This window comes from Lepisma saccharinum, chromosome 4 (assembly GCF_977018435.1).
Source record: "Lepisma saccharinum chromosome 4, izLepSacc3.1, whole genome shotgun sequence".
In the NCBI taxonomy this organism is placed as follows: domain Eukaryota; kingdom Metazoa; phylum Arthropoda; class Insecta; order Zygentoma; family Lepismatidae; genus Lepisma; species Lepisma saccharinum.
Window position 1 is genome coordinate 79,510,239 of NC_139232.1, and position 15,860 is coordinate 79,526,098.

Sequence of the window (15,860 nt, forward strand, 5' to 3'; positions counted from 1 at the left end):
CCTCCTTGACCCTCCCTGCGGTCTTCCATGTATGCAACCATACTAATATTGGTCAACAATCCTTCCTAGATAAGCAACCAATAAATACTTCATGTTGGCAGTGGGAGACTATACTTCATAATTTGACGCAAGAATATAAATAATAAATTATAGAAAACCTATGGCAGATTACCGTAGCAACTGACAGAAGCACCAACACATATTATACAAAAAATAACCAGCGCGTTACCAGTTCATATTCAAGTTGCCAGTAACACATCGATAATGTTGTGGCAAGGATATTGATTGTGTTTAATATTTTATAACAGCAGAAGTTAGGAAATATGTGTGGTAGGAAAATCGTTCACATGTACACTTGCTTACTTGCACACTAACACAAAGGATCATTACACCTGTTGTACTCAAGGGGTCCCGAGTTCAACTCCTGTTGGAGACACATTACATTAGAATCTGACTTTAAACTGTAGGTCCAGTCCCGATTAACGTATCCGAGAATAAAATGGACTTAAATATTTTGATTGTGATACTGCACCATGCGATTTTATAGTGAATTATTTCAGACAGGGTTTAACCTTCCCTACGATTTGTCATCTACGTTGGGAGACCATGACAGTGTTGTAGCAAATGTTTTTAGCTTTCTGAGAAGAGCAGGCCTTTCCCATTGTTTCCTAGTTAGTTTTTACATTATTCTTCCCGTTTTAATATGTTATGTTTTGCCTATGCAAGTTCATTTACAACTTGAATTATTAACCTTTCCCAAGAAGCTTTTAACACCCCATTTTTAATTTTGAGGTAAGGGTTCTAGATAAGGGGATCATCCCCCTCATAGACTGAAGGGACAAAATGGTCTAAAGTGCCGACGCACCCAAAAAAAAAATCAGTCAATCAATTCATCGATAGAAGGGGGCGAGTAGGTTATGGGGTCGACTTTCGATCTCGCCACTGAAGTTCCCGGGTTCGAATCTCTGCTTCGGCATGCATCTTCATTATGAGCGTCCCTTCATTAATTTAATCAAATCATTTAAACTTTAATAACGTTATAAAACGCAAAGGGGTATCTAACTGGGAGAATATTGCAACAAAAAATGACATCATTCACGTTATATCCTCTTTGTATTTACATATGTCTTAATGGTATCGTATGTACTATAAATGAGATCCTCTTTTAACAAATTAAAATGATGATTTCATATTTTGAAAATTCTGAAAAAGGCAAGTAAAATGTAAAATCAAGGTCCGCAAATCCAAAATCTACTAGTTTTACTCGTGAAATTTTTAACCAATCCTAGGTGGGAATTACTGGTGAAAGAATCAATATTCGTCCTCTGAATTTTTTATTGTTTTTAATTTTTTAACGTTTTCAAAACTTGAGTCACCTTTAGATGCAGCCCTTTACATGAACGTAAAACAATGCATGCAGGGAAGAAACAACCTTCGTGTTAATAAAAAATGTTTTTAATATTGCACCAGTTTTAACCAACTGCTTATTTCGATTTCAAAATTAAATGTTCTACCTTGTCAAATATTTCGCAATTTTACTCAACAGTGACAAGTTAAAGCCTTTTCTAATATTTATCTATATAATATTTATCTATATAATATTTATCTAATATTTTCATAATATTTATGCCAAATGCTAACACGTGGCAGAAGTTATGCCATTTGTAATATTTTAACGTACATCCGAGTTTTATATTAATACAGAATATGATTATTTGTCTACCAATACTTGAAATTATTTTTTGTGTTTTGGTGAAAGCAGCATTACTTGCGATTTCTTGCATTCTTTTGTTTTTGTTGTAAAGTCCTATGTCATATTATTATTTCCATTATCTTGACAAGAAAAGGAGCTAACACGTTCCCTCATCTCTTAATTATCAGGGACCAATAGACTTCCGAGTTGTTTTAGTAAACACTTCTTCGGAAACTTCTCTCCATTCGAAAATCCGTTACGATAATCCTCAACACTGAAGATGTTTAGTTGTGTTTTTGTATTGATAACATTTGAAACCGTTACGATATTCCAAACACTGAAAATGTTTAGTTGTGTTTTTGTATTGATAACATTTGAAACCGTTACCATGTTCCAAACACTGAAAAAATTTAGATGTGTTTTTGTATTGATAGCATTTGAAACCGTTACGATATTCCAAACACTGTAAGTGCTTAGTTGTGTTTTTGTATTGATAACATTTGAAACCGTTACGATATTCCAAACACTGAAAATATTTAGATGTGGTTTTGTATTGATAGCATTTGAAACCGTTACGATATTCCAAACACTGTAAGTGCTTAGTTGTGTTTTTGTATTGATAACATTTGAAACCGTTACGATATTCCAAACACTGAAAATATTTAGATGTGGTTTTGTATTGATAGCATTTGAAACTGTTACGATATTCCAAACACTAAGTGCTTAGTTGTGTTTTTGTATTGATAATATTTGAAACCGTTACGATATTCCAAACACTGAAAATGTTTAGTTGTGTTTTTGTATTGATAACATTTGAAACCGTTACCATGTTACAAACACTGAAAATATTTAGATGTGTTTTTGTATTGATAGCATTTGAAACCGTTGCGATATTCCAAACACTGTAAGTGCTTAGTTGTGTTTTTGTATTGATAACATTTGAAACCGTTACGATATTCCAAACACTGAAAATGTTTAGTTGTGTTTTTGTATTGCTAGCATTTGAAACCGTTACGATATTCCAAACACTGAAAATGTTTAGATGTGTTTTGTATTGATAACATTTCAAGGGAGTCCTAAGGACGAAACAATACATGCTTCGGAAATGAGTAAGTTATACAAAGAAACAATTAAGGGAGCTATTTGTGTTACAAATGTTTGTTACTATTATATTGCAATGCGAAGGTAAAATGACCCAGACAGGGGTGAAAATTTACCTGTGCTTCCACCAGCAGTACTAAGGTCTTTTAGGTGAGGGATGTATGGCTTCTTATGCAGGTAGAGTGCTATGGCACCAAGGGTTCCGAGTTTGAATCCCGGCCTGGGCATGGGTGTTCTTTGTGAGTTTATCACATCATCACTCATCCTCATTGTCGCGATTAGCCAAAAGTGGCAGAAAAGCGACGGTAAATAACAAACATTTAAAGAATCCTTTCTGCCGTCCTTTTTTCACGTCAAGAAAAAACTTAAAAAGAAAATCTGAAAATAATAAAACAAAATATGAAAGTCATAGAAATGTTTGTATGCACAAGTGAAAAGTATACTTTTTGATGAATGCAAAAATTCAAGAGAACTGAGAAATATACATCTACGTCAAAGAGTGAAGACCCTGAAATAAAAGTTACGATGAGTTTACTTTGAGAAGTATTGTTATCATGCCACGTTACGTTTCCTCTGTTTAGCTTTTGTGCATATTGTACATGTAAATAAACGAATATTACGAGCAGACATAAGCATTTATGTTTTGTTTTGAGAGACTGGCAAATAACTAATGTAATCGGTAATATACAGTACTATACATTAAGTTCATTCACCATATTAATAGTAATGGGTACTTTGCTTCAGTACGAAAGTTCTTCCGTGACAGAGCTCGCATGCCGAAGCTTCAACAATAGAAACTATTGATCAGCCGAAAGGGACTAAAGTTTCTTTGAGATAGTTCTAAGCTTCAAAGCCTGGCTCCACATGGCCAGTGACCAAGGTATCAATAACCGTACTATTTATTCACTTGCCCTTGACACATCACTACCCGAGAGACTGGAAACTGCTCCAGAACTTTACAGCCAATAGGATAACTTCCTAGGTCATGTGATTTTCACCATCATATTTTAACCTTAGCAATTCCATTGCTTATCATTTTACGTGAAACTTTCTCATTGATTGCAACTCTGTTGCATATAAGTTCAGTTATAATTTTGCGTAACTGTTAAGTAGCACTGGTCCAAAATATGAGCCAACTCCCCAGAGATAAGCATGCATAAGATGCCATGCCATTCATCCGTCATCTAAATGACCTTTGCATTTCTATAAGAAGGGGCAAATTTTCACCCCTGTCCCAAATCATTTTACCTTCTCATAGCAATATGATAATCACAGACATATGTAAAACAAATATTTGCCTTAGTTTTTAAAATTTAAACTTATTTCTGAATCATGTATCGTTTCGTACTTTTAATGCAACGGCATATCTAAACATTTTGAAACTAACCCAACATATTATCAACAAATGCCAACAATAATTTAGGTATTTGTTTTATTGACTAAACTAGTTGTATATTTGTAAATGTAGTGCTAGACCTTCAAAGGAAGGTAAAATATACATACTTGCAATGCTTCTCCTTATCCTTACGTTAAATCATTATGGCAGTACTAATACATCATAACAGCACAAATTTTATTTATTTTTAATATGAAAATTCAACCCCTAAAATTAATAATTTTACATGAATAAATATTTTGGAATTGTTTATCACAAAATTAGGTTTACATTTAAGGTAACGTTTCTTCATTTTGGAATAATATGTGTTTATTCCATTTATTTTTGATTGCAGATGCAGACGACGGGGTTGTGATGGCCAGAATGACCCACGAGGCCGACAGGGGTCCTTTGAGCGGGCGGTGGTTCCGCAGGACCAGCGGTGTCAGCGAGAGGCGCCAGTCCCGAACCATCCACCCCAGGGTGGCAACCGGCATTAGTATACGAGAGGCGTTCGGTAAGTATTTCAAGACGTACTTTCATTTTTCATTGTCGGAATTCTTCCGCATTTGCATCGATTAATAAATAAGCTTAGTGAAACCAAGGTTGTGAAAAGTGAACATCTTGTAGTAGTGAACAAGAAGTATGTTTTTAAACAAAGAAAAAAAGGATAAGCAAGAAAATTTTAATTTGTTGTGGACAATCTAAACTTAAATTAACTGTAACTATTATTACCAGTAGTTACAGTACAAATTACATATACTGCAGGATAAGGGGCCATGTTTTAAACAATTTTCAAGTAGAAATATATCACAGTGAGTGGGAATTGGCATTTTCCACTTTATTGTTGCAATGTTTTGTTTTGTTTGGTTCATATTAATTCATATTTTATTACAATTTACTAAAATGTTGTATTATTTATGCGATTTTGTTTATATATTTTTTTATTTTATTGGTGAATACGTGGCATGTATTACGTAAAAACTCATCCTTGATGCCCTTATGCAACAGGAAATATCTGTTAATTTTCCCTTCTCGTTTTTACTTTTAACATGTGAAGTGAATATTCTAAAAAACTTGCTTAAGTGGGATACTAAGTTTAGCTAAAATGTAGTGTCTTTCTTACACACACTTGTTTAAATATATGGTTTGCCCTAATAACCTGCTCTGAAAAAATTTGGTTCTTAGTCTCTAAAAATCAGTGAATTTCCTTTTTACAAAATTTTAGACACCCTGTAGCACAGATATTTCCAGTATATATTTAGGGTACTAATTAGCTAATGCTTCAAAAGATACTCTTATGAGAAAATCGTGTCGGGTCATCTATCTATCTATCTCTCAGTGTGTACCAAGTACCATTACCTAAGAAACTCGCAGAGATATAAAGGTATAATTGGATGAGCTAATAGAGATATCAAATAATACTTCAACGCATATTAACAAACTCGTTCGGCCCGTCTGTCTGCGCGTGGGAAACAGGAATCGATCAAAAGCGACCTGTCAATATCTTTGAAACCATCAAATGTAAATATCTAAAATTCTACACAACTTAAATCCTAGTAAATGCTCGTTAACACGACATAGATTGTTTTAAATTATTCCTTCCGTCTGTCTATGAGGACAATTAAAAGTCAACGGCAGATGCATTTTAAAGCTACTATGTGTCTGAAATCATTGAAAATGTAAATCCTAAATTTAGCGAGTTTTAAGAACTGTGCGTCATCTAGTCGATACAATATTCACACTCCTGATCGATTTGTCAATTTGTCTGTTCTTGCCAACAATGTGAACCATTCACTACATATAGCTTTCTCAGAAACCACTAAAAATTTAAACACAAAACCAGTGGAGAGAACCATACGTAATACTAAGATAATGCAATGGAAAGAATTTTGATCTCAGTGTCTGCTTTGACTATGATAAAGAAAATCAATTCAGCAATTATAATTGGCCAATTTGTATAATTGGTATATCTAGGATAAGGTTCAATGTACATTAGAAGTAAATAAACCTACAAACATGTAATTTGGCGTACCGAAAGATATATACAATATTAAGTTAATTGTATATAATTATCCCGAGTATCCATTCACTTGTCTGTTCATGTTAATATCAATTATCTCCCATTAGCAGTGCGATAAAATATGGAGGCGATAAGTCGACGATATGCCAATGTTCTGATGATTATCAAAGAAGCAAATCGTGCTGGAATAGTAAACTCCGCTTCACTTATTTAAACGGTAATCTTGAAATGGGTGCAATGCTTTTATTTAAACCTTTTTGGAGTGAAAATCAATATGATAAGCTGATTCTTTGGTATTCATACCAATAAGTGAAAAAACGTATTGCCAAACAAAAGCAATTTCTATAATTAATTTGCTTCAGTGTGGTATCTAAGCAACATCAGTGAACTTAGCTTACTTGTTAATTACATTCAAGATTGAATAATTACAATTCTTCCTTTTAACTACTACACTTGAAATAGATGAAGGTGGCATATACAGTGCGTCCATTTCGATCTTCAGCCGAGAGATCGGGAGAAGCGTGGCGGGGGGCGCTGACATTTGCGGCCTGTAATGCCCGCTTATTTTTATGGACATATGCAGACATTTATATAAATATTGCAATACGAGCACTGACCTGTGTTATAAGAGTACGGTTTTAATTTTAGTAACTTAGTGGCTGAATGTGCCGATGATTTTGACACGTCCATCTCCTGTGAAACACGGCGTAGAGGTTTGTTTGGAGAACGTTCTAACGCTGCACCAATATCATCGAGTTTTGCTTCGGTTAGAATCCGTCGTTTTTGCTTATGTGTTTTAAAATTTAACTATCCAGTTTCTCGTAATTTAAAGACAAGATGTCTAACCATATCTCTGTGTGGAGTTGAAACGCCTGGGAATTTCTGTACAAATTGCCTACACACGTCTCGACACGAGTCTGTTTTCACGTACGTGTCATACATAAAAAATCTTTGTTCTAACGTGAACCTTGCGGCTGGCATTCCAATCGTCTCACTGACAAAACACACATACACACTGCAATAACACAAACAAGTAACTGCAAGTAACCAAAAATAACACTCTTGCGCACAGTACGAAATTAACACGCTCTTGGTTTACATTGCTCGCCACTATATTTACAACTCTGTCTTCATCTAGTCGCGAAGGAACAAAAAAACTCGAGCTCGGATATTTCGGATTGCAAGGAAGCTCACGAAAACCATTCACTTTTAACGGTTTCGTCTGCAGCGTAATCTTGATACAGTGTTGCACATTCGAAACCTCCAAACGATTCCCATGGCCACAAAACTATTTCAAGGATATAAACTTAAGGAGGACGTTACTGGTCAAAACTATGATTAAAATGCTTTATTATCTGTGGCTCTTAACATCGTTTCTATAACGTATTTATTTGTGTATATAAGAGCAGAACTTGGATGAATTACAGAACTTTTGCGTGTTATAACACAGGTTAGTGCTCGTTTTGCAATATTTATATAAATGTTTGCATATGTCCATAAAAATAAGCGGGCATTACAGGCCGCAAATGTCGGCATCTCCGTCAGCGCCGCCCGCCACGCTTCTCCCGATCTCTCGGCTGAAGATCGAAATGGACGCACGTAGAATCATATTAATGTGCCATCTTGTGTTGTAAATTTCATTCGGTTGTGAAATGTAATGATTTCCTTAGTTTTCTGCAACCATATTTACGCCAAAGAGAAACGTGTTGCATATAAAGCAGGATACAAATGCTTCTAACAGTAAAAAGAAAAGTCGAGATTTGGACACTAAGCTACGTATGTAACTTCAGAGACAATAACAACCAACGTTTGGAAAGCACTGTTCGCAATCTTACATGTTACATATGTATAATTAATGGCACCATAATGTCCAAATACAAATTAATGTAAACCTGCTCATTTTTATGAGAGTTGTTCATGGTAACTGCCAATATGTATGTATAGGCTACATGGCCTTGATAACCAAGAACATTTAATAGTCGATTCACAATCTCGCTGCTGAAGGTTACAGATTCTATTCCCAGCCTGCTGTTACTTTGTGTGTTCGGTCCTTCGTCAATTATACAGGGCGATTCAAAAATATCATGACACTTTCACAACGTAATTACTCATTATAGAACTGCAATCGTACTACAAAGGAGAATCATAAAGTAAGATGAATATTGAATTTATTCCGAAACGTGAATGAGTACAAATATGGAACTGCAGTATGTTATGCACATGGTACCACACTACAATTCCACTGCGGTCCAAACATTTATTCCAGCTGGAGACCAAATTGTCCATCCCGGTCGCAAAAAATTCTTGCTCCAAACTGTTGAGTCAGGTGACGGTAGCCCCTTGCACTGCTCCAATTCTGTCAAGGTTTAGAAACACATATGAATGATACATAGTAAATTTACAGTAAAAGATAATATGATAAATTTGTGATTTGGCAGAGAACAGTCACAGACTGAGGAGGGACGTGGGGAATTGTGGGTGATGAAACATCCTGGAAATAATGATACTAATAATAAGGCAAGAAAATCAGTAATATTAAAATCTCAAACCTGTATATCATTAACATATACACATACATTGTTGATATGAAGAAACCCTCCTTAAACCAATGAAATTGGAAAGTTCCAACTGCTAACTCACTATTGTTCTAAATATTTGGAATCTTCAAAAATTGCAAATGAGTTAGATAACCTAAAATATATTAGAGCTGAGGTTTCCATCACTAAAAGATGATCGTGATAAATATTTACACAGGTTATTGGGTTTATCTTCTAAATATATATCCTTACTATTGAACGTTCTACTGACCTTCATTTCAATTGAGGAACAACTAGACACACGAGTAAGTAGAGGCTTGATAACTTTGTGTGTAATAGCAAGAAAAATCGTACGGAAAGTGGCAAGTATCGTGATTACAAGTTGTACATAAGACAGAAAGTATGATTAAAACAAATTTACAAGTTTTCAGGAAAGGAATTTTCCAAACTAAGCCAGCGACTCTGGGGTTCATCCAGTCTCTAATAAATGGATATCTGAAGCAACCATAGGGAAGGAGGGCGTAAAGGTCGCGGGAGCGTGGTGATGATTGCATCATCTCCACAAATGGCTACGAGTATGAATGTGTGGGACCTGCCGCCAATCCCTCCATATTTTGCAAATGTGCAGGGGGCAACTTTACTTTTTTTGTTGCGTTCCACGAAAACTAATGATAGAACTAAGGACCAGGGATGCCCATCCCCCCCCCCCCAAAATCAATGGCGCATCCCTCCAAAATCATGTCTTGCGTCCCCCCAAATCATATCATTCGCGCCCTCAAACCATATCGTAATCCCCAAAAGTATTTAAATTAGGACAGCGTGTCTACCGAAAGTAACATTTTCTTAGCCGAACGCTATACTTGATCTGCCCATTCTCCCTAAACAGGGGTGCCGATCACTCAAGACCGTCCCTAAAATAGTTCATCATATTCCCCCAAAATAGTGAATACGTAATAATTTATGTCCATTTGAATTAAATACCATGTTAAACTGTACATATTTTTTTTAATTATTCGATTTTCGAAAAAAACGTAAAGCTAGCACATTGATTGGTTAAATGTAGTAAATTAAATTATGTAAATATGCATATAAATAGTGACTGTGAGTGGGCTTATACAACTCAGATTTGAGTATTTAACAAATATTGTTGCAAAACTTAAGATAAATATAGAAAATTCAACCTTTGGCAAAACAAATGACCGATTCAATTGTTGCTTCACGAGATATTACAGAACCCTAGCTAGAAACTCTTAAGCCCCTGGCGATAATATAATACGGCGATGACTATCGAGAATATCGCTTATGTCTTGAACTGCAGCTTTAGTATAAAACTTCACATTAACCTCAGTAAGGCGCCAAACACGCATTCTCGAAACACATCCACGTGTCAATTAAAGCCTAATATGTAAGAGTTGGATATTTCTCTCCCCCCCCCCCCTTTCGATAATACCCTTAAACATTTTTTATCATCTAATGGTTAAATATGGTTCATTTATGACGTAAAAGTTTTACATATATTAAGGAATAAATTATAAACATTGAATTTTATATTATTTGAAGGAAAAATATCCCCTCAAAATATTTCGATGGCGCAACCTGCGCCATAATCCCACCCTGTGGGCACCCCTGCTAAGGACAGACTAATGATTTTAATACATTTCCTATGGGGAAAGAATATGTATAGAACATGAAGATTTGTTGCAAGTGACCGATGTAATCACACTTATATTCAACGCAAGTAACTCTTCAAAGTTAAATACGAAAGTAATGTAGTTACGTATTAATTTTCGCCAAGCATTTGTTGGCAAACTTTGATTTTTACCTCGATAATATCCTCCCTTCCTATCTCACATAATACGTAGCTAATAGATTTCTCATTGTTTACCACACTTTCATAAGAATATTGTTCATACATTCATGACACAATGAAGGAAGTCTAGTCCCAGTCTTTGTGTGTACTTTCGTCTCCATTAATCACTCTATCGCCATCTCTCTCTTCTTCGTCTATTTCTTATTAATACTCATTGATATTCCATCATATTTATCGACTGCCATCATTCTTATTCGTTTATAGAGTTTTCTTTTTCCTTCTTTCTTTCTTTTTCTTTAGTTTATCCACAACATTATCTATCGGACATGAAAACAATTCTGAGAAACGATCACCATGCACCATTACTTTGGTATAGGAAATATAGTACAATATTTCTTATAGATGTGATCTCCTGTACCATCGTATTGATGTTGTCACTCTAGTTGTATTGGATTTGAAATTAATCTAATATAATTGAAGACTAAAATTGGTAAACGCTGTAAGTGCCACAATAATTCAAACACCGTTTTCCACGTTAAACTGTGGAATGTGCCATGCTTTATAATGTCGTAAACGTGAAACGTGGCTGGTAGCCCTCTAAGTAGTTCAAAGGGCGTGTAAAGAGGTCACTAGTGTGAACTTTCATACGGGCTGATGTGCGGAACGATGCGATTTCCCAACACTTTCGCTTTTGGCACTTACAACGTTTACCACTTTTAGTCCTCAATTCTTGGTCATGGCGAAATAAAAGTATCACTTTAACTATTTATTTAACTCTTTAAAGTACATTCATATATATATATATATATAGTGTGTGTGTACGTGTGTGTGTGTAATACGACCACTTTTGGCTGTGCATTAACATTGTAGAAATAATTTATCATTATTAACTTATATTTAATTATTTGTAGGTCCAACGAAACCTGAGGGGGCAGAAGACACCTTCTCGATACGGACGGCTTATGGAGCTGACAAGAACCCTCTGATGACGCTGGACGAGTTGGAGCTTGGCGGCCTGGTCCGAGTCCCAACAGCAGAGGAGGATTCCAATAAGGTATTGTCGGACTTTCCTTCAATTCTTCACCGATTACATTCTACAGTCGCTCCTAGAGAGTGCAACGAGGTAGTTCCTTGGGATCTAGGTGGATACTGGCCTCTCCCCACCGAAACAACAGGGAAAAAATAAATTAAATATATCTTCTATTCAAAATGCGTGTTTCATAACAAATCGGAAAAAGTAGCGTGCCTTTATTCTGTTTGTTGCATAATATGAAGTTTATTTTTTCCGCCGAACTTAAACGCAAAGAGTGTGTACAAAAATTAATGCACAATAATAATAATAATAATAATAATAATAATAATAATAGTAATGGACATTTTTCATCAGCTGTTAATAATAATCTTTTGTTGCCTTGTATTGTCTCTTTATTTGTCATACACATTTTCGTGATCTAAGTCACACAAAAAAGTGTGTGTCTTTTTATAAACTGTGCCATTTCTTAAACTTTGTTCATGTTATAATATTAATTATCATCATTAATACTACCACTACTAATATAACAGGAAGTCAATTATTATTAATAATATAATTTATTATTATTAAGGTAAAGTTCCTCTGCATAGAGCACCGAGCCTTGAAGACACATTTATGGGATGTGGGGGTAAGGACCCACACATTCTCGATCTCAGGCCGTTTTGGAGGTGATGTGATAATTACCCCCAGGTACCCATTGATTTGAGGCTGGTTGAGCCCCAGAACTGTTTTATGCCGAAAAAGTCCTACCTTATATCAACCACGCCGGGAACCGAACCCGGGTCTCCCGCGTGGCAGACGCCCTACCGACCAGACTCATCATCATATTATTATATTATGAGACATTTGGTTAGCGTGCAAGGAATCTTCCCAAAATAGTTTCTGGATATGTGTCTGGCAGCTATACCAAATATGGATTGTTTATTAGTTATGATCTATGGTGTATGAACGGTTTTATTCATGGAACTACGTACGATATCTCTCAAACGGTCAGGTGAAGGCCTCAACATGGCCTAATTGAATGTTTTTACTCCCACCAGAATCTCTGAAACACAACAGTAAAGAGGTGATTACCAAGTTGTTCAAGAAGGAATAACACCAGAGGTTACTTTTGGGCAGAGCAGTAGCTAGAGATTTCATCGAGAAAAGGCATTGGCGTATCATGCACCGAATGCCCCCCCCCCCCTCGCAACCTTTTCGTGTTGGCAGCAAATGCAATTCTCCTAGCTTATACTTCTTTTTTTAATATTGTACCCGTAGCAAAATTGATTTTAAATATATCTCACGTGCGCGCGCTACTCTACAGCAGAAATTTAAAATTTAAAATATTTTGTCTTTCGAAACTGTAGCAAGACTCACAAAGACAAACTCTTCCTGCTTCAGAAAGTTCGAATGCAACAATGGCACTAAGGAATCATTAATACAATGGCCATTTAAGTATTCATACATTTATTTAATTGCAATTAACGATCATTGATAATGTGTAATTTATTTTCAAAACAATTTGCAGCAGAAAGTAACTATAACTTACACTTACTTTTGAAAATGAGTAACTGTAACTGAGTTACTTTTGAAAGTGAGTAACTGTAACTGAGTTACTTTTCAAATGAGTAACTGTAGCTCAGTTACTTTTCAAATGAGTAACTGTAGCTCAATTACTTTTTAAAATGAGTAACTGTAGCTCAGTTATTTTTTTAACATGATTAACTGTAACTGAGTTACTTTTTAAAATTAGTAACTGTAGCTCAGTTACTTCTTAAACCAAGTAACTGTACCTCAGTTACTTTTAAAAAGTAACTTTCCAAACACTTTGTATTGCTTAGCTTCAAAAAGAAATTGAGATCGAAGCCAAACATAAATCAATCTCTCCTGAATTTTTCAGAAACCTTCAGCCTTAACATAGCGTATCAAGGTTACCTATATGATTTGCTCGCACAGCCTTTAAATAATCAATGCTTCGATAATGACATTTAAAAATTCGCTTTTGTCTTCGTGGCTGTTGCATGCGCACATCTTCTAAGGTTGAGGGGGGAAAGAAGGGGGGGCACGGGGGCTTGCGATCGGGAGAAAAGAGCGTGGGAGTGTCATCAACGAATCCTCCTCAACGTGAGCTCAAAACGTCCATCGCTAAAGAGAACATCTGGCGCACGTGACCTCCTCGTCCAGGAGTATGGCGTGCGTTCGATCCATCTTCTCATTGGCACCGAAGTTGCATAATTGCTATTTTTATTATTAAACTCCTTGGGGTCGAATGCATTAGTAAAGTTGCTGGGGCTCAGTGCACAAAGCATGTTTGCTGCAATTTACATTGTCGATTACCCAACGCGGACATGTATTGAATATTCATCTGAAGGAAAATGGTGCAAGGAACATCGGAGCCGAGTAGCAATAAGAGAAATAATGCAAGGATCATCCTTTTTATCTGCACGAATAGCTTAGCTGCCTTTGGAAGGGAGTCTCCGGACCCAAATTAACTTCAAAACTGCCAGATGAGGATTCTTTGGTTGAGTGAGTTTTCACTGACAAGACTACAGGTAGAAGTTTTCAAAATTCAGTGATCCCTTGACCACGAGAAGGTGGGGTGGGATCTCTTAGAGGGAGGTAGAGAAAATCGGTCGCCTGGAGGGTGGAGGAAAGTGCACCCATCCTTCCTGCATGCTGCTCGTTTATTTACTAGTGGTTAGAGTGGAACAACTTCCAAGAAATGCTTTTCAAAATTTAAGAAAAGTTTAGACATGGTTCTTCGTCTTGTTCAACAGTAATGTACAAAGATTTCGTGTCACTATCACTCCATGAAATTCCTGTATACCGGCTCTGTGGCCGAGTGATCATCCCCCAAAATCCTGGATTTGAGTCCCGGACTCGTCGTAGTTGTTCCGCATCGCCAAAAGTGCCATAAAAGTAACGCTCACAAATGCAAAATTCAAATGCCATAAATATTCATCCATGGATGGCTTTCGTGGAGTTCTGATCGTAATTATAGGGAGACTGGCATCAACTTTATCACGTCTATCCGTGTTCTTAAGCTATTACTACTTTACTGTGCAGTACCATTAAAACTTGTGTAAACTCTATGGCACTACAACAGTCCCAACAACTGCCGAGTGGCTTTCCACTAGGCGACACGTGGTCAGCGCATTGAGCCCCATTGTTGCTTTTTCTGTCTTTCAAAGTTGGAGCCTCGAACAAGTGCTTTGATGTAGCTACCACATTGTCTCACGAAAATTTCGGAACTCCCACCGGGACCGCTTGCATCAAAGTCGACAACGCTGACAATTCAACTAGTTGGAAGCACATTAAATGCAATAATTTAAATAAAATATTCAACTCTTATATTGTGTTATGTTTCATAAATATATATTACTTCAAAGAGCAACAAAGCTTTAATTAAAATATTAACAAATATTAACTACTATATATAAATTTCCTTCTAGTTACATCTCTCTCTACAGAGTAGGATATGTGGGAGATTGACATATGGAAGCAACAACACGATAGTTGAATTTCAATCATCGGGGGATACAAGATACACCTTAGTAGTAATTATATTATTTCTGCTCTCTTCCCATCATACCTTCAATCATCTTATGAAATATCCTATTTTTAATGAACCTTTAATATCATTAACTGAACAAAATTTTGTTCCATGTAGCATTTCATAATTTCTCCCTATTTTCATCAATCATATTCTTATTTTAGATGAACCTCTAATAAGTATTTAATTGTCCAATGACCTTGGGCTTTGATATATTCTTTTCTATTGCGACGTTTCGGAGATTTCAAGAAGTTCTCAAGATCTTTCTCATGCTCAACAGGCTGAAGTCTATAGACCTGGTTGGCCGAGGAACAGAAACCCTAATGTGTGGACGAGCATTATCGTGTTGAAGAATGAACCTTCCCAGACATGCCATGAAACTAATACAATTAAGTATTTTAAGACTTTACCGGTATGATCATAATCCATGTGTGACCAATGACAATTTTCCTCACAAGCGCAGAGGTCAACCGAACAAGATTAAGATGTTTGGTATAACCTTGCTTCAGTAAATCGATCGTGATTTACTGGGTTGGATAATAATGCTTGACAACAACGCACAAGGTACGATTCTATCTTTCAAAATGTCTTAGGTAATGGTAAGCAATAATAGGCAAAAGTTTGTCTGATAGCCTTCTTCCAGCGGACGTGGTTTACGGAAACATTTCCAAAAGAAAATTACAAACTCGTGTATTGTTGCAATCAACGCAATCGTCAGGTTCCACGTCCAGATAACGGAAATAACGCCATTAC

At 36.1% G+C, this 15,860-nt stretch overlaps 1 protein-coding gene across 4 annotated transcripts in view; it reads left to right on the forward strand.

Moving 5' to 3' along the window:
• The window catches only part of LOC145986620 (anoctamin-4-like), a 154,675-nt gene that overhangs the window by 67,208 nt on the left and 71,607 nt on the right, over nt 1-15,860 (forward strand). For all 4 annotated transcript variants that reach the window (XM_083120849.1, XM_083120846.1, XM_083120847.1 and 1 more), the window contains exons 2-3: nt 4,525-4,686; nt 11,451-11,593. In XM_083120849.1, coding sequence (XP_082976975.1) covers nt 4,525-4,686; nt 11,451-11,593 — 305 coding nt within the window. The remainder of the gene's footprint in view (nt 1-4,524; nt 4,687-11,450; nt 11,594-15,860) is intronic.